Raw genomic sequence first — 26,297 nt, 5'->3', positions numbered from 1 at the left:
AAAGGTTTCGCTGAAGTGGGACAAATATTTTTATCCTTTGAGCTACTATCTTACAAAATAGTAATAAAATGTTTTGCGGTAAGAAAAGTATGTACAGAAACTCGTTAACCGGGACGAAAAATTGCTCTGGCAACATTGTGCGCACCGCTTGCAGTTTTGCGTTTTTTGCTTGTTTCTTCTCCCTTGTTCCTTTTTCGTTGTTTAGTAAGAACGCGTCGCAGGTTCGGTGTAGCTGCGACGTCGCTGCATTGAAAAAAAGCATCGAGTTCCGAGCCTGTGTGCTACTAACAGCAGAAAATGGCTCGCCGGGACAACGAAGAGCAGGGGTAAGCGTTTTGGCGAATCTTGATCGTCATTATTGGGCATGGCGGCCATTCCATGGCCTGTCGGCCGAGCAGCGCCCATGATGCTGGCGCGGCATGACGAAGGCTTGCGACTCATTGTAGCATTTTCTCCCTCCTCGCGATCATCACATCCATGTTTCTTAGCCTCAAGTTGACTTTAGAACGCGCTGTGAAAGTAGTACACGTCGTGGGTGCGATATTTTCTCTTTTTGTGCCTTTTGTGTTCACCGAAAGGAAGGCGGGGGATGTCGCTTGGCGGGAGCCTTCCTCGTCAACAGGGGGGAGGCCGGATTGTTGGTTCATCTGCGCGGGGAGCGCGCTGGCTGGTGGCAAGACGCCGCGGGGATTGCTGGAATGCGCCGTGGAAGCGTTTAGTGATAGTTGTGCGACGTGTAAGTTTGCCAGTCGGGTTGTGTATGCGGCATTGTTTGTAGCCAAATAAGCATTGAGATAAGGATCGGAAATTGGCATTCTGTAGCCTTGAGACGGTCTGAAGTGTTCATTATTGTTTACGAAGTGTTGTTGGCGTCATTGATAATACGTGAAGGCGGAGGCGCAAAAATTGTTGTGTGACGTGTCAGAATAAATTCTTTACTTTTTGCCGGCTCGTCGATTGCTGTCAGTATCGTATCCGTGACGTTAGTGTTTCCCGGCGCTCTGTGGTCTCAACACGGGCAGTAAAATTTTCCTTAGCATCCCAGCGAAAATTGAGGGCTTGTTTTTTTTCTTTCGTAAATTTTGTTTTTTGAGGTCTGGGAAAATGGCGCGCAAAAATTTGTTGCGTGCTAGCCCCACTTCCCCGGTCCACATCGCAGAGGTAATGGCTGCCAGATAACTGCAGCTGTCGCAACCAATGGATGTCGTTGAACTTAATTCGACGCGTGACGCGCCACCTGTAGGTACTATGAAGCTGCAACAAGGAAACTGTCGTGGAAATGTCGAAAATTAAAGAGGAAAATCGAAATTTTTGTCGGCTTTGTTGGTTGCTTTGCGAATCGCCCCCTCCCCCCCCCCCCTTTTTTTTTTAGAAATTTTTTGTATGTTTGCGGCTAGGCATCCCAGTCTCCTTTTATTGTTTGATTTTTCTATTTTTTGATGTGCGCCTTGTGCATCATGTTGTAGCGTATGAGCTGATCAAGCATGACCCCAGTGAAATGTAATAGTTGGCCACGATTTTACTTTACTCTGTAAAGTGTAAAACTAGCTTGTAACCTTCAACGCAAAAAAAAAAGGCAGAAAAATTAAATCTGTTGCACAAAATGCAAAAGTTTGCCCCTTATCTGCTACGGAGTAATGCATAACGTCAGCTTTTGTTAGTGGCAATGCAACACTGACTGAAAAATGAAGTCTATTTCACAAAAACGACTTGTAGCGATGTGCTGATCGAAGTGTTTCGTCTTTTTCAGAAGCTTTGAGTAAGAACTGACTTATAATGTGAATTCTTTCTTTATAGAGCGTGAAGTGTTGTAAAAGCCAGCTTTTGCAAGCCCCAATGCAATGCTTGGCTGAGCTGAAAAATTAATTGCACAAAAAAACCTTTGCCAAGATGTCATGCTTATCTAAACGTTGTTTTTTTCCAGAAGCTCTGAGTAAGAACTGGCTTATAGTAATGTGCATCCTTTTGTTATGGAGCGCAAATTGTTGCAATTTCAGGGTGTACTGTGAAACTGGGTGTTTTGAATTTTCCCATGCACCTTGGCAAGGGCAGGGGTAATAGCATGAGCAGTGAAGTACACAGCAAATTCAAATTAATTGCACAAAAAAACCTTTGCCGAGATGTCATGCTTATCTAAATGTTTTTTTTTCTCCAGAAACTCTGAGTAAGAACTGGCTTATAGTAATGTGCATCTTTTTGTTATAGAGCGCAAATTGTTGCAATTTCAGAGTGTACTGTGAAACTGGGTGTTTTGAATTTTCCCATGCACCTTGGCAAGGGCAGGGGTGAAGTACATGAGCAGTGAAGCACACAGCTTCTGCGCCAGAAAAAAAAAAAAAAGCTTGAATGGAGGTGTGGCAAAAGGAACAAAAAATTTGCGGCTTCAGAACTGGCACTCCGCGAATTTTTGTAGTTTCTTTTTTTTTTTTTTTTTTTTTGCAGGGACTTTTGTGGGAGCTTATGGCTCACTAGATTAGCTGGAACCACCACAGGGAGAGGGTACAAAAAAATGTACTAACTGCTGCCTCAGTTTACTGTGTTTATTCTCCGTTTTAGTGTTATGTTTAAGGGGTTGCTGCTTTTTGGGCTTAGGGCCGTGGTTTAGCTGCAAAAAAATGCAGACGACCACGTGTGGGCTTTAAGCAGTCAAAGCCATTGTGCACTGCAAATTTTTCCCCATATAGTCACTTCTTCGTGTTATGTAAGGTTAGGTTGTCTGCACTGTGTGTACATGTTAATTTGCTGGTATTTTAACCACTCAGGGGAAGCCAAAGACCTTTGTTTGCATGAGCTTATTTTGTAGTGCTTGTATTTATTACTAGCAGCTGTGTACAAGAGAAATGGGCTTTTAGTGGCACCACTTTAAATAATGTAGCAAGGCCTGCTCTAATCTAAGCTTCTTGCTTTGTTCGTGTAATGACAAATTTCGCTGTGGGATAAGAAGGAAAGGTAGGAAATGACATTGTGGTGTCATCTTGTTTCTTTATGTCAATTGTGCTGTTTTCTCGTGAGGTATGCAACACTAACCATAGCCGCAGTGTCTACATTGACAGAAATAACACTTCCTGCTTTTTTCTCTTTTTCCAGCAAAATATTTGTGGGGGGCCTCAGCTGGGAGACCACGCAAGGTAAATTTAGTGCATTAACACCATTGACAGGCTGAGCACGAAACAACGCTCTCGTTTTTCTTTGGCGCATTGCTGTGTGTGGGACCATTCTATGTTTTTTTAGAATTCGTTAGTATGTGAGAATGAGAACAGGGCTATAAGTACATAGTATCATTGTCTGGCACGACTTTGGAAGTTTCTTAAATTTAAAATTCGGTGGATTGCATTTGTTCGCGTATTTTGCCATACAAACACCTGTTCAGTAAACTGGTCTGTAGCCTTCAATGAAAGCAAGCAAAATGGTTGGAGCAGTTTCTGGTCGTGAATGTCTAGTTTTTCCATTCAAAAAGGAAGGAAATGGTTAATTGCTGCTCCACGCTATTTTAATGCGAGTGAAGCGCACGTGGTAAAGGTGATTTGTGGTGTATGTTTGCGCCTGGTGGGACGGTAAGATTTGGGAATAGGTTTACTATCTCAGCATATCTTTGTGCCTTGCTTTGAAATGTAACACAGTTACTGTCACTAGCACTTCACAAACTAAGAAACGAGAAAGGGGGGAAAAACATGGAAACTGGTGTCTTCAGTGCACACCATTCCTTTTTTTTTATTATTTACTTTATTTTTTCAGTTTTATGGTCATGATGTGAAGTGTTGACAGCGTAGTTCGGCAATCTATGTGGCAGTATGAATCCTGCTTTACAATATGACATCAGGAAGAGGGAAGTACAAAAGGGTTAAGTGGCAGAGCACCTTTGTTTGAAAAATGATTATTAGGGGGAGGGAGGCCTTCCTTGGTGAACGGTTGCTAAGAAGGCCACAGGACATGTATTTGTCATGCTAAAGCAACTTAATTAATCTTTAGTAACCCTTTAATCAGTGTGTACAGGTTCAGTGTCGTCTCGTGAGCGCTCAATGCTGACAAGAGTGCATGGCCTGTTACAGCAGGTCTGGATTGGGCTGCCATTTGTATGAGCAACTGCTGCTCTCTGGCTCTATTGTTGACATTGTTTAGCCCAAAAACAGCTGTGGAAGCATCATGAACTTTATTCAACGGCGTAACGGCATCTAGTCAACAAGTGTACAAAGGAGTCACCTCTGATACTTTACTATTCTATCTGACTGTTTTTAGCCGAGTTTTAGCAGTTCTGTTGAATCAACAAGACTACACATTCAATTTGTACTGGCATGCCAAGTGCAACGAGCAATTTGATAGCAGCAATGCGTGTGAGCGAGTATGAAGGTCAAATCAGTGCATCAGGCTAGCCAACTTGCACATTGCAGAAAGCGTGTGCGGTGGAATGATGTTAAGGAAACATGAAGGGGCCTGATACATGATAAACAAAATGGGACTAATTAATCGTATATTCTAACGAGCAAAAGCACTACAAGTTGTGGGAGAACTTTTTTTTTTTTCAAAAGAACTCTGTACGGCTGTTGCTTTCTAAACTTTTTTAGCTCACTTCTGCTTGATAAGTCTTCTTTACTGGGGATTGCACAAGTGTGTTTGCAAGGGCGTCATTTTCTTATTCCTGTAATGTTTTTCTTTTTTAAATAAATGAGAATAGCCGTAAAGTTTGGCTACATGGCTTATATATTTGCCACCTTTGCAAAAGCAGCTAGAGCATCGGCTGTAGCCACCCAGTTGTGTTCTTGGCTGCAGTCGGGCCAATGCAGTGTGCATTCAGTGTAGCTGTTAGCTTGTGTACAGGCTCTAGCACCTGACGTACGGCAGCTGTTTCAGAACCTGGCTGCACGTGTGTTTGGCTCCCTGCCAGCCAGATGTGCATTGCTTCTTTATTTTTTTCCCGCTCAAAGGCATTAACTGTGCGCCATTCTACTTGCACCTATGTTGTGACTGTTCGTTGGCTATTAAAATGTGTGCATATTTGCCCCCCGTGAAGCATCGGGGCTTAACGAGCTGCTCCATACCGTAGGGCTGGCTGTGGATCCGTTTTGATCGCCCATGGCCAGCTGTGTTGTATTCAGAGCACAGTTTGTGTTGTGCTGTAAGCATAGCCAAACTTGTTTGCCGAAAATCACGCGGCCGTTTGGTACGGGGTGGAACGGGAGTTTCAACGCAGTATGTCCGTGCAGTAGAATGCCTCTGTCACAAGCTGGGAATGTACTATTCTGCGAAATTAATTATTAAGCAGGAAAATGCGTTGCTGTGGCGTTCCTCTGTTCTCCAGATGGCCTCCTCAGCTACTTCAGCCGCTTTGGCGAAGTGGTGGACAGTGTGGTAATGTGCAATGAGACTGGCCGTTCTCGTGGCTTTGGCTTTGTCACGTTCCGGGACCCCAGCTGTGTTGCCACTGTGCTGGCCGGTGGACCACACCAGCTGGATGGGCGAACGGTGAGTGGCACTCCCCGTTTGAGCAGCGAGTCTGTCCCTGCTTGTGCATTGGCAGTGTGAGTCACACCGCGTCCTCTGCCCAGGTGGACCCCAAGTCATGTAATCCCCGCAGTGCTAACCGTGCCGGAGGCGGCGGCGGCGGTGGCGGCGGCAGTTTTGGGGGCAGGGTGAGTGTGTCCGGGTTCCCATTTGGACAGGGTGGAAGTCCTGTCACTTCGCCTGGAAGGGTGTGGCTGTGGGCTGTGCCACAACACGGAGTCGCTTGATTCAACGGGTGTTTTGCAGGGTGGCCGAACCAAAGGTAGCACTACAAAGATTTTTGTCGGGGGCCTCCCTGCCACGGTGACGGAGACAGACCTGCACGCCTTCTTCTCCGAGTATGGGAAGGTGAGCGTTCCGCCGTGTTCGGTTGTGTGCGCGCTTTCTGGTGTTCCCTGGTTGTGACGCCCCTGTTCCTCCTTGTGCAGGTGACAGAGACACTGATCATGTACGACCAAGAGCAGCGGCGTTCGCGAGGTGAGTGTCCCCCGCCGTGGACGGGGCTTGCTTTGCCCTCTTCTAGCCGGCTAGGGTGAAGACCAAGACGCTCTTGAGGGAGCCAGACAGTGCTGTTGTTCTGGTTTTGCAGGAGGGTGCAGGCCCCAAACGATTTGTTTCAGTGTGCGAGCAAGCGCCTACGAAAAAGTGCTGCCGCCGCCTTCAGCCCCTGCAAAATGCATTCTTGATGGACGGACCGCCCCCTGGCGCTAAATGGCGTGAGACTGTAGTCAATAAGGAGCATTAACATATAGGACATTTCTTAGTTATTCTGTCATCTACATAGCCTGGCTGCTAGGGCCCCCACCACAACCACCCTTGAACCGTTCTGTCTCTCTCTCTCTCTCCCCCTTCTCTCTTTCCCTTTGCTGCTTTTCTCTGTGTGTGTTCTGTTTTGGGGGGCCGCTGAGTGGTAAGTTTCCCCCACCCATCCCCCAAGTGCAGCCGGAAGTGCCCACCTTGAGCCTGGCAGAGAAAAGGCCGAGTGGCCCTACCCCGCACTTGGGTCTTTGCGAGACCACCGGGACAATGGAGTGGCGCGTCCAGGAGAGGCACTCGCTTGCAATGACAGCACATGCTGGGCTGCAAGGGTAACTACTGGAAACCAGGCATGCTCCTAGCCCACTAAGCAATCTATCCCCTGCATACCTGTGTGTACTGGCCACTGAGTAAGACCATGGGAAGCGGGGAGGGAGGGTCGCGCAGTGCTCTGCCCGATGCTGCCTGGCTGGCAGAGCTGTGCTAAGGCCCGCCCCTCTGTGTTTGCAGGCTTTGGATTTGTCACCTTTGATTCAGAAGACCCCGTCAACCAGCTGACCAGTCAGCGCTACGTCGACATAAGCGGCAAGCAGGTACGTTCGACCCATTGCCAGTGGCATATGATGGGTGTGCCCACGTGTGTGTGTGCTAGTGTGACCAAGACCCACTGGTGGCATTTGTGCACAGCCTTGGTTAACATTTCTGTAAATTGACACATCTGTTAGGGCTACTAAGGGCACGTGTTTGTGTAAAAGAAGATTGGAAAACAACATTCTACTCACGTGGCTGCTCACTAGCTTGCTTAATAAAGACCAACCAAATATCACTAGCGCAGAAGGAAACTGTAGTCTCTGCCCGTAGCATAATGGCTTCATACTTTCGGCCAGCTCAGCCCTGCAAACCATAATATTGAAAGTGGTGCAGCTGCAGACTACGACGTCTGAGAGCTGCCCTCGGCTGTCGCACATTGAGAGCTGCCTGTGGGACTGTTGAAGTGGAGCGTGATTGGGTGCTCCCTGCCCCCCAGGTGGAGTGCAAGCGGGCCGAGCCCAAGGAGAGCCGGCTGCCCAAGGTTGGGGGCCGTGGTGGCGGCGGTGGCGGCTGGGGCGGCCAACAGCAGCAGCAGTGGGGATGGGGATCCTCCAACGGCGGTGGCAACTCGGGATACCAAGGTGAGTGGCAATACGTGGTCAGGCCGCACCTGGCACCTCTGCTGTTTCGCTTCCCCTTGCAGCTTCATGCAGCGGTGGCAGGATAGCATGTTAGGTGGTGTGGTATGTGGGTCAAGCTGGTGTATCAATCGGCCCGTTTACTTTTGAGCGAAGCAAAAGCTGACAAAGAAACGTGTTGCGAAAGTGCAGACAAGTTTGTGTGTGTATGCGTAGAGGTTCATGAAATTTCGGGCTCCTGGCTCCTATAGACGCTGCAGCCACACTGACCACAGCGTGCCACACTAGTTGCCATAAATCTTTGGCAGTTGTCATTTTGCCTGCACGCTTGGAACCTAGAGGGTTCTTTAAATTAGTTTTGAAAACTGTGTGTGATTATCTGTCTGCTGCATTTTACATAAACAGTAGTATAATTACACAGTAATGTGCTTCGCGTGGCTGCTAACAAAAGGGTCACTGACAATTATTGAATGTAGTGAAGAAAGCATATTTATCCCTTTCAGACGATACGTACACAAGTGAGTACATCTCACTCCTGCATTTTTTTTTTTTTGCTACAAGAAATACCAAACTGAACGTTTTTGCTAGATTAGCATAATTTTGTATCCTTCGTCTAACTGAGGATTTCAGGCCGACCTGACTGCTAGTAAGATTTCTCCGACCGTAAACAAAGAAAATGGCGACGCACACGATGGCTTTAGCAGCTGAGCTTCAACTCTTTCTCCTTAGCTAACAAAGGGTCCTGACAATTCTTGAATGTAGTGAAGAAAGCATATTTATCCCTTTCAGACGATACGTACACAAGTGAGTACATCTCATCCTGCATTTTTTTTTTTTTTTTTTTGCAACAAGAAATACCAAACTGAACGTTTTTGCTAGATTAGCATAATTTTGTATCCTTCGTCTCACTGTTAAGATTTCAGTCCGACCTGACTGCTAGTAAGATTTCTCCGACCGTAAACAAAGAAAATGGCGACACACATGACGGCTTTAGCAGCTGAGCTTCTTAAACTCTTTCTCCTTAGCTAACAAAGGGTCCCGACAATTCTTGAATGTAGTGAAGAAAGCATATTTATCCCTTTCAGACGCTACGTACACAAGTGAGTACATTTCAATCCTGCGTTTTTTTTTTTTTTTTTTTTTTTTTGCAAAAAGAAATACCAAAACTGAACGTTTTTGCTAGAGCAGCATAATTTTGTATCCTTCGTCTCACTGTTAAGATTTCAGGCCGACCTGACTGCTAGTAAGATTTCTCCGACCGTAAACAAAGAAAATGGCGACGCACACGACGGCTTTAGCAGCTGAGCTTCTTCAACTCTTTCTCCTTAATTTCTTAAGACTTGTGGCCCTAAAAAAATTATCGAAACTATGCATATCACACAAATATATACGTTTGTGTGGAAATGTTCAGCGCTACTTGACGCTCCTGGCCTCTGCGACGCTATGTACACAATTCTGTACATGCGTGTAAAAAAAAGATGGTGTTGGGGTTAGTAACCTGCCAATTCATCTTATTGGTAATTCAGTAATGTGCTTTGCATGGCTGCTAACAGAGTCCCTGACAATCCTTGAATGTAGTGTAGAAAGCATATTTATCCCTTTCAGACGCTACGTACACAAGTGAGTACATTTCAACCGTGCGTTTTTTTTTTTTTTTTTTAAGAATTACCAAAACTGATTGTTTTCACTAGATTAGCATAATTTTGTACCCTCCTTCTAACTGTGAAGATTTCAGGGCCATCTGGTGGCTAGTAAGATTTCTCCGACCGTGAACTAAGAAAATGGCGACGCACGTGACGGCTTTAACGGCTGAGCTTCAACTCTTTCTCCTCAATTTCTGAAGACTTGTGGCCCTAAAAATATATCGAAACAATGTGTATCACACAAATATATACGTATGTGGAAATGTTCAGCGCTACTTGACGCTCCTGGCCTCTGCGACGCCATGTACACAATTCTGTACATGCCTGTTAAAAAAAAAAAATTGTGTTGGGGGTTAGTAACCTGCCAGTTCATCTTATTTGGTGAAATACATAGCACAGAAACAGCAACAAAAATTTTTATTTTGGGGGAAATAGCGAGTGGCGTCTGAAAGGGTTATTGACTTTTGAGTTGACCGTGGTCACCCAGATGGCTAGTGAAGCTTGAGCCCCCTCGTCTGGGCAGCCCAGTGACCCCTCCCACTGCTCAGACGTTCTGATTGGATAGAGGGGTCTCTTGGTCATCTGCCGCTCATAAAATGCTGCAGGGTACAGTTGTGTGAAGGGCATAGGCATGTGTTGGCTTGTGACCATACCCTTGAAACTGTGCCTAGTAATGAGCAAGTGTTACTGTGTTGTGCAGTATACGGTGGGCCTGGGACACTGGAAGGTTGTAGTGTGTACCCTACTGCTGGCATTATCATTTCAAGGTGGCTGCGGTTTTGCTTCTATGCAACTGCAACCTCCATGGCTTGACTTTGTTGTGCCGTTGTCCCGTGGTGAGGTTGGACTGCATGGCCTAATGCAAAGTGTCGCACAGGCTATGGAGGAGGCGGCGGCGGTGGCGGCGGCTACAGCAACAGCTGGGGAAACAGCCAGGGCAACTATGGCTATGGAGGTGCCGGTGACCAGTCCTACAATAGCTATGGTATGTTGCTGATTGCTGCTGCCCTAGGTGTGCTGTCAGAGTACCTGGGGGTTGCTCATTGCTCTCTCCATCCCCCCTGCAGGGTCGTACGGACAGCAGCAGGCCTCGAGCTATGGGCCCATGCGCACTAGCTATGGTGACGGAGGATACTCTGCCACTGCCACAGCAGGTGACCTGCTTTCCAAGCTTCAGATGCAGCTATGAAAACAATTGCATTGCTTGGAAGTTGCCGAGGCCTTTGACGCATTTCTGGGTGACTTCCAAAGCACCTGCCTTGTGTTTTCGTCCCCTTCGGGGTGCTGCACTTCGACTAAACGGAGCGGTCCGTAATGTGTAGTTGGCTAATGCCCAAGTCGTGCTGGCTTCCCAAACTGCAGTTTAGACATCTAGAGGTAGTTAAATGCTGCTACGTTCCTTGACATTTTTCCAAACATAATGTTTAAAAGTGATCATCTGTTTTTCTTGTCGAGGCTCATGGGAGCAAAAGCACTCTTTACGAAAGCTATTTGTGAATAACTGCAAGTTAGATTTCCAGCCCTGTCTGACAAATGTTTTGTCCATTTAACAAAATCGTATTTCCATTTATCTGGACATAGCCAAAGTCCGGTAAAGGCTCTCATGACTGCATTGTAGAGTTTTTTTTCACCTCCTTTGTGGTGCTGGGGAAAAGAATTCAGTGCACAGTAGTATTAACAACTTGTTACTGCACTTGATACAGGGGGGCGTGCAGCTTCATGCTGTCATGCTCAGTAGACATGACATAGTAGGGTCTCTCTTATTCAGTGCAAAATACAAAGTTGTGGCTCTCTTAGCTGATTAAAGTGCATCAACTTTTTTGGGGCTTACACTCGCTGAGCACTTCCAGTGCACCCCTATTTTCCGCCCGTGTGCTCAAATGTACTCGTGACAATAGTGAAATCGTGAACAGGTAGCACTGTGTTCTGGAAAGGTGCATTTGCCCGAGTGTCTGGGTGTGCTTGTGTTGCTGACATGGCATGGGCCCTACTGCTGTGCAGGTGGCTACAACGGAGCCAGCACCAATGGCATGGCAGCTGCTCCTGCAACTGGTCAGGCAGATGGCTCCTACCACCCGTACCGGAGGTGAACATGAAGGCACCAGCGAGTGTACATTCCTCACACCTCCCCCCACTCCTTTTTTTTTTTTGTCCCTTCCTCCAATAAGATCCACCCCCATCACACCTTGGCTCTTTTTATACACTCATTTGCCTACAGTCTCATGAAGCCCTGTTTCATTCCGTGTGACTTCTCATTCCTCTCTCAGCAAAGCGGTGCTTTGAACTGGCCCTGCTTTGCTATACTGCGGAGGCCTTGTCGGGTGAGTGCAATTCTGCGGCCACCAGATGAGCAGAATGTGCTCCCCACCCTTCCTCCTCCTCCTATTGCCCTGCTCGTTTGATGCATCTGAAGCGGGAGCACCACAACTGTTTTCCATCCTTTTTAGCTGTGTCGGGGCACATACCGATCGGGGTATTTCGTGCCAGATACATGCGTACATCATCGGGGCAGCTTCATCCAATGTCTGGCAGGGGCAGTAAGCAGGACATATGTAGGCTGCCATTGTTGATTTCATTTCAAAGGCAGTTGTGGCTGCTTTGAGCAATAGAATGCAAGCAGGCATGTTTTTCCAGCTTGGCAGCATTGGAACATATGTTCCTCCATAACTATGAATGACTGACACTTTCTTTCTTCTTCTTTTTTTTTTTTAATTGACGAGTGAAGACTGTTCATCCAGATTCAGTGCATCACCAGATTGCGCTGTATACCCTCGGGAAAATTTCTGTGCCATGTGTTGTACACTATGCCCATTAGGCATATGTGCAACTTTGACCATAATTTGCATAAATAAAGTTTCAGCTGGCTAAGTGGCAGACCCATTTTATAGTGCCTGCTCAGCTTCACATCCACAACAAAGACAGCAGTGTCTACAGTGCAGACCAACACTGCTGGAGGCGTGGCTGGAGTGCCCTGCTAGTGCACTTGAGTCTGAGCTGTCGTGGCTTACAATGTGTGGCATAGTGCAGCGCCTCAACTCTGCGATGCAAAGGGCAGAAGTTAGTCTGGCCCTTGCTTTCTTTCAAGATTCCTTTTAATTGCTTGGGAGGTTGTTTTTGTCACTGAGTGGAGCATTGCACAAGAAAACTCAGCCTGACTGCATTCTAGACACGGTGTCGTAAAAATTGCGCTTCACCCGAGTTTGGTGGTGTTAAAAATTGATATAATGCTAATGTGCCTATTTATGTGCGATGGAGTGCACTAAGACGCGCCAGATGTTTCTGGGAAAGTCTATGCACCTTCCGATGATGCGTCAGAGGTAAGCAGTTGCGCCAGCCTTGTCTGAGGTCTGCGCTAAATGATTATTAATCGAGTGAGCACTAAAGGCATTAAACTAAATGTCACGTTTTGAGAAAGTGCTGGTAAAAGAAAAAGTCCTAGGACACTAAGCACGTATGTTGAGAACGTGGAAGCATTATAATGCCCATTCAAATTTCTGGAACTACGCTTCCACGTAGTATTGAAAAGACTTAGTTGTCAATTTCACCGCCTGTCCACTTGTTTTGCTGCATTCTTCCACTCCTTTCTTGCGTAGACGGCCACCCATTGTTACTGCAGCGTTCTAGCTCAAGCTTTGGAACACCTTGCGCTATGGAACGCTCCCTAAGCAGCCGTGTCATGGCTTCTGATGCTAACGCTGCCTTTTTTCGCCCAGTGGCTGGTTGAAACTTATCGCAATAAAGCAATTGTGCTCGTTATCGAGCCTTCACATGGAAAGAAGACTGATCAACATGTTGGGTAAGTTCACACTACTGCCGCAGGTTGTGTGGTGTGCATTGCTAACCTGCAGTGGCTTCCGTTTATCAAGGCTGGCTGATCCTTCTGCTTTTTAACACCGTTTTGAAGACTGCACTAATTCCTTTAACAGTTTCAAAATTGAAAATAAAATGCAAGAGCAAGCCCAAACGTTCCAGAAAATGTAATCTGCTTTACTAAGCAAGGTACCCGTTTTGCAGTTATGCCACATCACTGGTATTCTAAAACCAACTTTCACACACTTGCTCAGCTGTCCGACTTCTCCTCCCGTGGCTTAAGCCTGAGCACCTCGGCTCGTCCTTCGTCAAACCAAGCTGTCACGTGCATGGCGTCGAGGACGCAGAAGTACAGTCTGTCTGAGCAATTGTCCTTGCGGTGCACTGACCGTGGGTCGGCCCTGAGGAGGGCGGCCAGGGCCCTGGCTGCCGCATGGCAGTCCTCGAAATGGCGCAAGCACCATCGACAAGGAGACTCTGAAGCCTCTTTATGGCTGCTGCACCCGTGGAACTGTAACAGCTCCTTGTGGGCCCTTGGCGTGAAGTCTACGGCCAGGGTGCCAGCATCTTCGATCCAGGATGCCCACCGAACGTTCGCCTTCTCTCCGCCGGGTTCACCTCCCTGGGGGCTGTCGTACTGGGGCAGGTAGGGCTTGATGTCCAGGATGGGTGTTCCGTCCACCAGGTCCACTCCCGACAGGTGCAGCGTACAGCCTGCAGGGTGAAAGCATGCTTGTGAAGGGCAGTTTTTCTGCATAAGCACTGGTGAGATGAGCTTGCAATGCAAATGGACCATACGATTTGGAGGACTGCACAACTACAGAGCCAAACTGCATACAGTGCTAACGTTTCATGATGCCCAGCGTGCTTTTGAGTGCCAGCTTTCCGTAGCCATGAAGTACTGATCAGCGCATCACGAGTCGAATCTGCAACCCTATCGGACTAGAAGGGAGAATAGCTTTGGTGTTGCTTGGGGAGCTAACGCGAGATAAGAGCCTTCTGCAAAGCAAGAGAGCCAACATTTCCAACCTATATGGTTGCTGCATGTAAAATGCGGTATTTGCAAGCAAGGTGCTAGATATGCATTCCATTTATGCAAGCTAGCTTCACATCTGACACATTGTGCCTTTTGTCACACCGCCATTGGCTGGAAGGATGATCTGGTAAGTTTTTCTCCCTCTGCATGACCCCACCACCTGCTATCGCTACAATATGCCTGAAATATGCAACTGTGCTATGCAGCATGTACTGCACCCTCCTAGAACATGACCCGAGAGGCGCCTTTGCCGTGTAGGTACTTCGCAAAAAATTGTGCTTGCACGTAGCTATCAAATGGCGACTCAAATTACAGAGCCACTGCGCTTGTGCTAGGGTCTTCTATGGCTTTAGCTAAAACGAACCCAGCTCCCGAGTTTTTTAACCCTGTGTGCTGGCCAATCGGTGCAAATAAAGTTCCATCAAGCCTGAGCAATTCTTTCCTTGTAAAGCTGCTTTACTGGTGTCCATTTTACTTACTGGCAGGCCCACACAACTCTGGGTCGGTCCAGCCACGCCGACCGTCTTCAGCACCCGTAAACGCTACTTTGCAAAAACGTGCGTCATATCGCTATTTGCATGTAGAGTCGAACTTCGTTATAATGAACACTGATACAGCAAATTATCGTCTACAGCGAACTGAATACGAACTTTGGTGGCTCGCGCTTTATTTCAGTGACACATTCTTTTTAACGAAACTGCGAGAGCCGTGCGTGATATCGGCTATAACGAAGAAATACTTGGTTTGTGTGAGGCTCGAAACTCGAAAGCTAGCTTTGAAAAGCAAAAAGAAGGAAATTGGAACATAACAGTTTGCAAAACTAGTCAAAAAGGACCTTTTGTGCATTTATACTATGGAAAACTTCATCCTGCAGTGCTGTGAAAAGCTGCCAGATGAAGATCGCATCCTTCATCAAATAAATGAGAACGCAGGCCTGTTTTGACAAGCGAACTTTCTTCTGTTGTGATTTCACGTCATGTTGCAGTCCATTTAGTTTGAAATGCCACAAAGACAGATAAGGATTACCTTGTTTATAGCGCGTTCGAAGCCTAGAATACTGTGTTTTAGTATCTAGGATTTTTGCACAAGCCCGACTGCCGATTTGTTAGAGCAGACTGTTACCTCTACTGTTAGAATGAATATTGATATAACGAACAAATTTACTGCCCTGACACTACTTCGTTAAACGAGGTTCGGCTGTATATCTACTAAATACTGCAACGAAGCCATGCAGGAATGTTGTATAGCTTCCAAATGAAACGGGACGCTGACAGAATCTGAATGCTGTCGCCTTACTGCTCAGCCGTAGATTGACACAACTGGGAAGCATATGTGGAAGCATAGGCTTAGCACTCTCCCGCAGATTCTTCTTCCCATCCATTTTCTTTTTCTTTTCGTAGATATGAAGCTGTGGTTACTGCATCTTGAAAAAGCTCATGGTAAGCGCGCGGATTACATGCTGCTGTGATGTACGAGCAGCTTGTTGCAGGCTGGTTAGCAGGCGGTAAATACACGTAAGTGGGCATTACATTTGTTCACAACGAGGGCTCCCAAACACAGTTATCACAGCAAAGTTTATCACCCAGCTGCCCTACTCTGTTTCATATAATATTTCATGTGCTTATATCGCCGTAACAAATACATATAACAGGGTTCGCACAGGTCCTTGACAACCTTGAAAACCCTGAAATTTAGAAGTGTCAATTTCAAGGCCTGGAAAGTTCTGGAATTTTTAAATGGTTCTTGAAAACCCTTGATTTTTCTGGAGAGAACCAATGGCCCTGTCTTTTCGTCACAAGAATTTAAAGTGTTTGTCGGTGATTTTAGGTGTTAACAAATGTAAAGAAACAGTGTAACAATCAAGTTTCAGTGTATTGCGTGAAAAAGTTCGGTGGATTTTCATTATTACGAGACAACATTGTGAGCAGGCACTTCTCAATCCAATCAATGTCATAATACAATCCAGTGAAAGCCAGCTTCTGTTCTATATCTTCCATCTTCCATGTAGTCTGTGGACGCTCGCTCATTGCATGTGTTCTGTGCCTCATACGCTCCACCTGTGTTTGCTCTTACGTGCAAATGGTGGACGTGTGCTTAGTTCGTCCTGCCTTGCAGCAACACTTGCTGATTTAATTTCAGCTGGTACTCTTGCCGACAAAGCGGGCGATGCAGGCAACATTAACGAAGTTTTGAAATCCAACATCCCGAGAAAAACACCAAGAAAAAAGAAAAACGTCCAAATACCAACCATGAAATAAAAAATAAAGCTGGGGGAGCATTCACAAACCCATTAGCGCCTATCTAAATGTGCACTAGTGTGCTTAGGTATTGTGCAATAAAAAACTTTTGCACTGTGTTGAAAAAGTTATAAATAATCCCAGATAAAACATTAGATGGGGACCTTGGAAATGTGTTTTCTGGTCCTTGAAAGTCCTTGAAAACCCTTGAATTTTTGCTTTTGAAGCCTGTACGAACCCTGATATAATCACATAAGGGCCAATGACGTTCTGAACAGTTTCTTTCGTCACCTATTAGACAGCATAAAATCGTCTCTTCTTGCACAAGAAACTGTGATATTGTTGTCTAATCCACTGAAAAGCTAAAAAAGAAATGCAGATAAGACATGCTGCAAAAAAAAATTTGGAAATATATGAACACAGGGTGAAATTTTCACGTTCAAGAAGGGGGAGGATGAGAAACTTCATTTATCCCATCTGTTGTGATTGTGGTCACTCTAGACTAGTGAGAAGTGTCCTCAGTGAACTAAATTTTTCCCCGTGACTTTTGCTGCAAAGGAGTTGCAGTAATAAAAGCGCTAAAATTTCTTTCTAACAGACTTCTTACGCTGGACCCATTAGCGTAAAACCACACAAATGAAAATTCTGTAATTTATTCAATATGCCTACTAGATGTTCTGCTTAACCCTCCCCACCCCCTCTTATCCCAATGAAAGCACTGTGATAGCCTTCTCATGAAGTTTCTTTTTCTGGGGGCGTGTTTTTATACTGCTGGCGTTCTGGGCTACACCTGGAAGTTTCTTGGCGGAGGGTGCAAGATAGACCGAAAGCTATCCATTTTTCCCTATCCGTAAGGCTGGAAGGGGGATATTATATGTCTCGCATTACTCCTACAGAACTGAAAGACAATACATGAAAAGCAGACAACACATTGAGCCTGATACAATCGGCATTGGATTTCCAGTCCTCGAGCCTTCGTATTTGATCGTGCGTTCTCCTTACTAACATCAGTGCTTACGCTATACAAAAAATCTGAATTGCATACTGTTACATGTATGGAGAATCAAATTCGGGCCACAGACTGGAATGTTACAACTATGTGGTCCAGTTAATAGCTCTGCAGTCACAAGTGCACTCACATACATGTACGGAATAGCCCGTGCGGAAACATGGTGCAACATCTGCTATATCTGCAAACAAAACCTCCGCTTTTATGGATTTCAAAAGTATAAATTAATCTTTTTTAAAATTAAAACACGCAGATTTTGAGAAAGCTGTGCCCACAGGACGGCTATACAAGTTTCTCTTCTGGGCGTCACGCCCATACGGCCTTTATTTGAGTTCAATCAAATAAATCTTTCATTCACCTGCACTGTGTGGCATAATTGCTGTACAATCTCATACTTTGTTTTAAACCCAAAAGGGGCAACTAATATGCTTTATCGGTGATGCGAAAAGAGGAGTGCGCCCCAGCCAGGGACGTGCTGGCTTGTGGGGGACTGACCCAGTGTTTCACATATCTGCCGTAGGTGGCGCTGGGTGGCGTGGGCTTCGTGTCGCCCCCTGGACACTGTCCGGTGCCTATGCTGCTTATTTTGAGTTGAGATGCAGACTCAAATCCACCACAGGAGTGAAGGCGATCATGAAGGCGCGACTGTTAACCTACTTTGTGCAGGTGATGCCATTCTAGGAGACAAACACAGTCAGCTTCAATAAAAGTGGGCAGTGCGTAACAGAACTAAACAAACGATCAGCCATTGTGAAGGGGTGCCACGCCTATGGTGTCACATCAAGCATTTTCAAGTGGATGTAAGAAACGTACGCATATGTCAGTGACGTAGCTGAGAGAAATACAAAAGTGTAGGGTCCTGTTGGAGACTCTTATTTTCATGTTAAGTGTTGGAAAAGGCTGCAGTGTTTTTGATATTGTCTATCACTGCTGTGAGTACCAACACACACATAGAGCAGTGTCTCACTTTCAAACCAGGTAAGAAAATTACTCACTTGAAAAAGTTTCATATACTACACGTGTAGCATAGAGAACTGGGTGGGCCATCTGGACCGAGAGATGCGACTGTAGCAAATCATCACCCTCTGCATCTAATCATGATGATGTTTGAATGTTAATGGCGCAAGGCCAACTAGGGCAAAGAGCACCAAGAAAGTGTTTTGATCAGTGGCGTCGCTAGGGGGGGGCCCTGGGCCCGGGGTACTAGCCGCCTCGGTAGGGGGGGGGGGGGGGTGCCATTCGTGCCTCTCCAGTGTCTTTAGTGGACGTCGAAAACTAGACGACGACTGCCACTAAACTGCCGCTGCCTATTCAAACTCTCCTCCATTTTCAGTATAATGGGGGAAGGCAAGGAGAATTATGGCATTCAAAAATGCGTGGGGGATTATCCGATAATGTGCGCGGCGTGAAGAGTTACCACGATGCCACCGGAGGGTGTGGGGAGCAAGCTTGTTCCTTCCGGGGGAGGGTAACAGTAAAGATGCGTGTCCCCGGCGGCACATTGCTGCGCCGAAATCTCGACTCACTGGCCTTTAGCTTTCGGCCTTCATCTGAAAAGCAGCCAGCCCAGCTGAGCTTTCATTGTCACAAGAATTCACTTGAATCCCAGAGCTTCACGGTGACGCAGTGCGTCTGATGCTGGGCGTGTCTGCATTCCATTGCGCATGAAGGCACGACGAAGGTGAGTCTCCTCTCGAATCTAAGAAAGGGAGACACACACGTTTCCAATAATTTCTGGGTTGCTGTCCTCTGCCCTCCGCGAGACCTGACAAAGACGTATACGGGGAAACTTGTGGACTGCAGCGTTGGTGCTTTACCTGCACGCGAAGACTACCCTCTCCCCATTCTCCCAGGAAAGCGTTTTCGAGGAGAGGGAGGGAGAGTAAACCCTATTTCGACCTCTGGTTCAGGGGAAGTGGAAAATCTCGTTTCTCAATTGTAATGGACCTTTTTCCAGTATCGGTCCTTTTAGCAGCCGCCACGGCGAATCTAAACTGGCAGTAAGGCACGCCCAAGAAATGTTTGGCTTTCGGGGAACCCGTGCACAAAATATCCTGGTCCTGCAATCCCTCCCGCACCGAACGTCACCCGTGCCTTTCACATGAATGTCGCAGTAGCAGGCGCACGCTCGCGTGACTGATTTGCAGTGCCCGAAGCACCCCTTTTTCTTCACTTTTTTTTTCTTTCATTTTCGTTTCTTCCTTGCTGGTAGCAAAGTGCTCGCAGCGTGGTCAGCCTCAAACATTTTTGCCCCTTTTTTTTGAAAGCCTTTTTGTGTGCACGTACGAACTCTGCGAACTGCCCGAAAAGAGGAAATAAAGAAGTGCAGCCCTAGGAAGCATAGCCGCTGCTCCCCAAGCAGCAAGCTGAGGGGGCGCCCTTCGGTTTATTTCGCCCGAGGCTACTGCCAAGAATGGTGGACCGGCGGCCCGTGCATGTGCAGATCGCTACTGGAAAAAGGTCTGGCATCTGAACCAGAAACACAAAAACAACAAAAATACGTCCCGAGTACCACAGACGTAAGAATTTCAACACTGTATGATATCGGCAGGACAACGCGGTCCCTTGAATGAGCCATCCTTTAATTTCGAATCCGATAAAGCGTTGTTTGCGCTGTAGCAGGCGTCTGAAAGATTTCAAATTTGCACCGAATGTATTTAGGCTACAAGGCCTGACGCTCCATTACCCCTAATTCCCAGAAATTTTTATATTCGCCTTAATATCCCCCTATACGACTACAGTTCAGTGGAACGAAACTGTTTTTATAACGTCAAAGCAATAGTAATGCTCCACTAATGTTCCGCAAGTTTCCACTCCAACGAAGACCAACCATTACCACCAAATATTTTTGTTTGCTAATAACTCAAGTGAAGGCAAAACAAAACAGCCACGCTTCAGTTTTCATGATGTCAAAGAACATCTTACTACGTCAAAAGAGTTAAAATAATTGTACGCATTGCCCTAACTTAAAAAAATAGAAGAGACATTCAGGTGGCGTTCTAAATGGTGTTGCCAAAATCTTTGAATGTCTCTAAATGAATCTTTTTACAAAGCTCGATCTTGTTTCCTTTCGCATAACTGCAGGCTATCAGAAAAATATTTTTTTGCTGCTATTTTACACCATCCGCTAACGCGGGATTTTCTAATGACCTGCTCAACGCACTCTATGTATTTTATTACAAAATTTCCTAATCGTGCCATGTTTGTTTTTGCCAGTTTTAATTTCCCCCACATTACCTGAAAATCCTCTACGACTGTGACAACGCTACCGGAATCCTAATTTCCGATCATTATGCGCCTACTTTTACTTAACATAAGCGACTACCCAGCTAAACAGGACATCTTCACCTGTATGTTCGACCTAATACCAAGTGTCCCAGACATTGTTTCAAATATTAGCCACATGCCTGACATTAGCGATCTCTGTATTGTTTGTATTGCCTTTGTCCCTCTGAATGTGCCATCTCATCATTCGTCCAAAAAACCAAAAAAAATTTGCGACTATAGAAAAGCCACTTTTGCTGCTACTGACAACCCGATTCATAAATAAATGCATGAAAATTTTTGAAAATTGTTTGGTTGACGAAAACTGGTACATGTTTAAAGCACTTCTTGTATATTCCAGAAAAGATCATTTTAATGAACCATAGTTTGTATTGGTTTAATGCAATAATTAGCGCTCTAAAAACCAAAACAAACGGGTTTTCTGTAAGGGTAAATATTTAGGTAATCCACAAGCCTGGATCCTTCAGAAAAAAAAAAAAAAAAACGAGTATTCATGAAAAAAAAAACTTAAAAAAAAGCAAAGCATGCTTACTTTAGCATCACTCTTCCTTCATTATTGCCGAAATATCCCCAAAAGTACTGCATCGTGGATAACTGTATAGAACGCTCGTATTCCAAAGCCCTCGCTTTAAATAAAACCTGCAAAGTTTTTGTTCATTTCTGTGCAAAAATAGATACGTCTTTTGTTGTTATTTCAACACTTTATTTTAACAATACAAAATAAGTGGGTGAACTTAATTTAGGAAATTTCAGGAAAATAAAATAAAGGAAATTATTTTAATATCAAATAAAATAGTGGCAAGTGTGCTGATTTGTTCTGATTATTGCTGACATTTTGTATGAGAGGGAGGTGAGAAATTTGCTGGGGCCCCGGGTGCAAGGTTAGCCAGAAACGCCACTGGTTTTGATGAATAGGCGACAACTACAATTAGAGTGAAAACACGTTCAAATACTATGAGGACGGCTGGTGTAAAGGGCCAGGATGAAGACCAAGAGTGGTTAAAAGATAAATAAGGTGGCTGGTGTATACGACCAGGGGTAAAACTATGGGTGGTATGAGATGAGCTGTAAGAAGTGAACTTCTGACAGAAACTTAAAGGTGCGCTTAACAGTAAACATGGCATTGTTTCCTCAAAAGTATGACGGATGTAATGGAATATGTTGTCTGTAGAGTTCTCTGAAGTGCTTGCGTCGTGTAACGTTGAGTGCCTTGCATTGAATGAGGATGTGCATCATGGATAGGCCCTCCCCACGCCTGCTACATAGGGGTCTTGGAGATCCAGTGAGCAGGTGCGAGTTTGTTACATGTGTGTGGCCTATCTGCAACCTAGCTAAGGTAACTTCAATGTGTCTGTTGTGTGAGTCAGTAGTGTATGATCCCAAGTGTGGTTTTATTACGTGTAACTTGTTATCTGTCTGTTCACTCCAGTGTGTCGACCATGTGTTGTGAAGTTGGTGTCTGATGTGTGGCTTCATGTCTGCATCCAATCAACACCACCACTCAGGTGTGGAATGAGCAGGAATTCTTTAGGCGCAGAAGACACGCAAGGGTTGCAACCGATTCATATTTTTTTCCCAACTGTCTTCTGGCCCTCCATCACTTGTTCCCCAGAGTGGAACAATGCCTGTCATTAGCCAACTCCATTCTTCCTCCTTTTAGAGGGGTGTTCTCCATGTTCCAAGAATTTTATTTTTGTAACAACACACTCCCCACTGATTGGGCTCAAGCACACTCTCTTCTTGTGTCGTCTCCAGCAGATACGTAAAATGAGCTGCACTGGCCATCTAAAGATAGTGCCCTGTTGTGCCCCAATTTTGCATGAGTGCACTTTACCATCCTGTCCACCAAAAATGTTTTCGATCCTACCGAGTACTGCATGGGATCATTGATGAGGACCAGTCGGACTACCATGGGGCTCGAGAAACAGGCAGATGTACGCTCTCACAGGTACTTGGTGCCCAGTGTGACCTGAAATTGGTTCAAGTGTTTTCGGAGCATGGCAAGAGCCCCAGATGCTCAGGCAGGCTGCTGCCTGATTCCCACCAGCAAGATGTTATTCATCTCCTAAACTGTAAAGCTCACCGGCGTAAGGAGGTTGCCCTGTCCTACCTCCTTGTAGACAAACGTAAGAAGATGGGAATTTGCCACAGTCTCTACTGCAGTTAAAATAGTGGCCAATTCTTGCGAGTCAAACTATTCTATTCCTCATAAAAAGCACGAGCATTTCCTAAAACCCCCACTGCCTCGCTGCGATCAGTTCTCACACTGTGCGTTTCAATGTCAAGGCATCGTTTGAGTACGTGACACACGCCTCTCTGTGACACAAACCTGCGTAAAGATAGCATAAAAATCACAGACGTCGTTCGCTAGCTCAAGCGCACTGCCTGGATTATAAAGTGGGGCCACAAAGTCAATGACCATCACATGGAAAAGTTCTGCTCGAGTTGCCCAATCACCCAGCACAGGTCCTGTTGGCGCGCACACTTGCATAGCGCTGTAAGGCTGACTTGTCATAGTGCATGCACATGCCACCCTCATTATGAGCTCTCAGCATCACAGAATCTCGGATTTCTCATGAAGCTGTACACTGTTGTTTTCTCACTTCTGCATGCAGAACCACTCAGTGGGTGCCAGTCGTCAGCCGCATCAAATATCTGTGCTGTTGGACAAGACGGTGGGGTCTCAATCGTCATGCGTTATGTTGGCCAATTGAAGATGGTGCGATGCGAGGCACTCCCTCTTCGGTCGCCCACTTACAGTCGCAAAGACAACTGCTGTGCCCTTGTCAGCCAGTGTGCTAGCGCTGCTTGGATCTCTTTGGCGTACGGTCAGGTTGTGCAGGAAGCGAAAAATACATGGACAGTGAAACCTCGTTAAACCGTACCTGACGGGGAGACAAAGAAAGTACGCACTAGCCGGCATTACGGTTCATCCCGAATGCATTAGGTAAAAGGGAAACCGGAAAAAGAAACTATGGCTTTTGCAGGTGTGGTTTAACGAGGTTCCACTGTAGTTGTTCGGTTGAGCTTAAATACTGCACAGAATCTTGAAATGCCAACAGTTCCGCGGGAGGCAACACGACTACCTCCAAACATCAGCCCTCAGTTGCCACCCTCTTTGAAACTGTCTTGTGGTAGCTCATTGCGCTTTTCTTTGGGCCAATCGGTCACTGCAAGGGGAAGCGTCAAACCCCTGGACCTCTTGCTGCTGATATTTTATTAAAATACAGCTTAGTGAGACATGTAATACAACACTTGCCCTACTCCTTCATTAATTGCTTTGTCGTCAACTTTTTCTGCCGTTCCACTGTTAAAAGCTTCTGAGAACCAAATAAGATTTGAGTTCTGGCATCACTGCCTGTAGCACAATTGCTTGGCTACAATTCATGCTGACCGAGCCTAAACCCATTCGCACTTGGAAAGCCGATCCAAATATGGTAATTGCAGCCCAGTAACTCGTGATCTCTCTGCCCAGTGCCCAGTTTGGTTGCTCCCAACTGGGAAAACAATCTAATATAACTTATGCCTGTGTGCCAGTGGCGTCCTGAATCTTGCTTGACTGAAATATGAACATTATGCTACACCGCTATGCTTTTCGGTGGCATTCAGATCAATGCGCATAAAATGGTCACCTTGGCATATATTTGGGGCTTTAAAATGCTTTCAAGTCACCAACGTTTGCAGCCTCGTCCCAGCACCTTCACGCATTTTCGAAAATTTAGTACTAAAAACAGAATACTGAGTTAACATCAGCAATTTTTTAACAAGTGTTAATGATTTTTCCGGAAGTTAAAATACTGACTTGCCCATCCAGCAAGATATCTGTCACAAACTTCATAGTGAAGCCAAAATAGTGTAGAGCAAGCTTTCAGAGCATTTCGAAGAGCTTAGAGCTCAAAACCAAAATGTGTCAGCCACGAGCCACTGGCCCCTACGTATCGGTTTTAGTTGCTACACATCAGCTGGGTGTGTCACGCAAGATGGAACTGCAGTGGAGCGAATTCATGACGCACGTATTTGTGTACTTTTGGAGAACACACTTAAACAGATTTCGCTTGAGCCAGGCTGGAGTCTCAAACCACTTATCCACCTCTCACACTGTCAATCAGTGTCCATTCAGTTACTGGTTGGTTATCCCATCATCCATTTCCCCTTTAATAGACTGCTCATGTTATGTGAGAGCGCTACCCTTTACATCAAATTCCAGCACTTTCGTTTTAATATGCATGTGCTGATGAGAAAAGTTCACTGTTAGGACAAGAAGTACGGCAGGGTCCCACTTGGGGAGGGGGGCAGCAGCAGTACCTTGCACAGAGAGCAGTCGTGCCAGAGTCAAGCCGACCGGGCAGGGCCGATGCGGTGAGCGGCTGGCCAGCACCCCCCACGTCTGGCCCCCAAGTCGGGGAGGCTGCACTTTGCTTCGGTACGCAAACAGCTCGCCTGTGGAGGAGGAGCCCTCCTTCCTGGTGTTGCGGTCAAACACTGACAGCAACCTGCGGTACACAGAGCAGCGTAAGCGAGGCTCAGTAAGAAAATTTTTATTTTCGCCCACGGCCAGCAGCTGGTAATGTCGGAGCTGTGGGGATGATCCCAACCACCGACAAGCAGCACGTGCTTACCAGACATGGGAGAACTGGTCGAGCCCTTCTAGGCTGTGCTCAGGACAGGTGAACACTCGCTTGTCCAGAGTGAGAGTAGCCTGGCTGTCTGGGCATATGCAGCCCTGGCGAGGGGTGCCGTTTTTAAAGGGGAACGCAGTCTTGATGTGGCCTATCGGCTGGAACGTGAAGCCAATGCCGGTCGCTGCTCCTGCATTGAGTTTTTGGGAACCACACATTCTAAAGATGTTCATGCAGCTGCTAGTCAACGGCCCTGGCAACTGCTGTTATTTATGCATGCCACTCTTATGATAACACCTTGGTACTTAAATGTGCTTTGTTTCTCATCAACATTAGGCGAAAAAAATTAGTGTAGCATATAGGTCAAATTGACCACACTGGCAGTCCAGAGGTAGTCATACAGCGATAACTGGTGCAGTATCTGTATTACTTTATGAAAGCGCCTCTAGCTGGCACAAGAAACGATGGGAAGGGAGGAGGGGAAGTTATGGTAGCTATGATGGCCCTTTTGCAGTTGACGCATATGCAACAGGATGAACGTGTAGCCCGGTAACGTTAATATTTACAACAAAGTAGTCAGCAAAACATTTTAGATACATTATCACAGAATGTAAAGTTACTAGATCCTTATGTATTCAGTACGATTTAGTATTGGGTAAAAATGTATTATGTATTTAGTAAAAATGCGTGATGACGTCGTACCTTCGTCCCTCGGCTTCGCTGTCGCAACATCGTGTAGACCTTGCCTTTCTAGAGCACGCAGGATTTCCTTACACTGCTCGTTAAATTGGGCGCTTGCTGCTCTGAGCCGTGTACTGTAATAAAACATATGAAAAACACATGGTTCAGTGTGATACGGACAAAGATATTGAGCGGGTGCATTTGCTCATGAGCCGGCTCACCGCAAATTGGCTAGTTCATTTCTGCAAACTGTTAATTCGCGTTGAAGCAGTTCTACAGATGACGGCGTTGTTCCAGACATGACCGAAAATAGCATTCGGATCGAGATGGTTGAAAGGTGACGATGTACCCGATCTACCACATGTTTAGTTTGAAATGGCTCCGTGGCACCTGCTGTGGTTTCGGTTTCGCGGTTTTGTTGCTCGTTGCTATAAACCCTCACAAAAATTTTTCTCTCAACAATTATGTTGTGGTAAAATATATGCGAAGTAGAGTTGGTAAAAAGTGCGTAAACGTTGAAGATTTTTTTCTTTTTTTTCTTCGTTGATACGGC

The 26,297-nt window shown here is 46.0% G+C and overlaps 2 protein-coding genes across 9 annotated transcripts; one reads left to right on the top strand and one right to left on the bottom strand.

Annotated features, from left to right (window-relative positions):
• The first annotated feature begins 168 nt into the window (after positions 1 to 168).
• On the top strand, positions 169 to 11,287 carry LOC144169847 (heterogeneous nuclear ribonucleoprotein 27C-like). Of its 8 annotated transcripts, XM_077699226.1 has the most exons (15): positions 169 to 326; positions 3,088 to 3,128; positions 5,297 to 5,460; positions 5,544 to 5,627; positions 5,746 to 5,847; positions 5,928 to 5,976; positions 6,766 to 6,848; positions 7,283 to 7,427; positions 7,928 to 7,942; positions 8,214 to 8,228; positions 8,510 to 8,524; positions 9,030 to 9,044; positions 9,945 to 10,052; positions 10,135 to 10,221; positions 11,069 to 11,287. In XM_077699226.1, the coding sequence occupies exons 1-15, from the start codon at positions 298 to 300 to the stop codon at positions 11,155 to 11,157; spliced, it is 1,041 nt and encodes a 346-aa protein (XP_077555352.1). In that variant the 5' UTR covers positions 169 to 297; the 3' UTR covers positions 11,158 to 11,287. The 8 variants fall into 8 exon arrangements, with proteins under 8 accessions (XP_077555352.1, XP_077555354.1, XP_077555355.1 ...); XM_077699228.1 differs by lacking the exon at positions 7,928 to 7,942; XM_077699229.1 differs by lacking the exon at positions 8,214 to 8,228.
• Positions 11,288 to 11,759: 472 nt separating this feature from the next.
• On the bottom strand, positions 11,760 to 26,151 carry LOC144169846 (tRNA (adenine(37)-N6)-methyltransferase-like). The gene is made up of 5 exons (XM_077699225.1): positions 25,966 to 26,151; positions 25,766 to 25,878; positions 25,064 to 25,253; positions 24,750 to 24,937; positions 11,760 to 13,591 (listed from the first exon to the last, which is right to left on the bottom strand). The coding sequence occupies exons 1-5, from the start codon at positions 26,058 to 26,060 to the stop codon at positions 13,128 to 13,130; spliced, it is 1,050 nt and encodes a 349-aa protein (XP_077555351.1). The 5' UTR covers positions 26,061 to 26,151; the 3' UTR covers positions 11,760 to 13,127.
• Between the last annotated feature and the right edge of the window lie 146 nt (positions 26,152 to 26,297).

This window comes from Haemaphysalis longicornis, unplaced genomic scaffold (assembly GCF_048455015.1).
Source record: "Haemaphysalis longicornis isolate Haplotype H1 unplaced genomic scaffold, Haemaphysalis longicornis Haplotype H1 scaffold_2, whole genome shotgun sequence".
NCBI lineage: Eukaryota > Metazoa > Arthropoda > Arachnida > Ixodida > Ixodidae > Haemaphysalis > Haemaphysalis longicornis.
The sequence above is the reverse complement of the archived record's forward strand: the minus strand, read 5'-3'. Positions and strand labels throughout refer to the sequence as shown.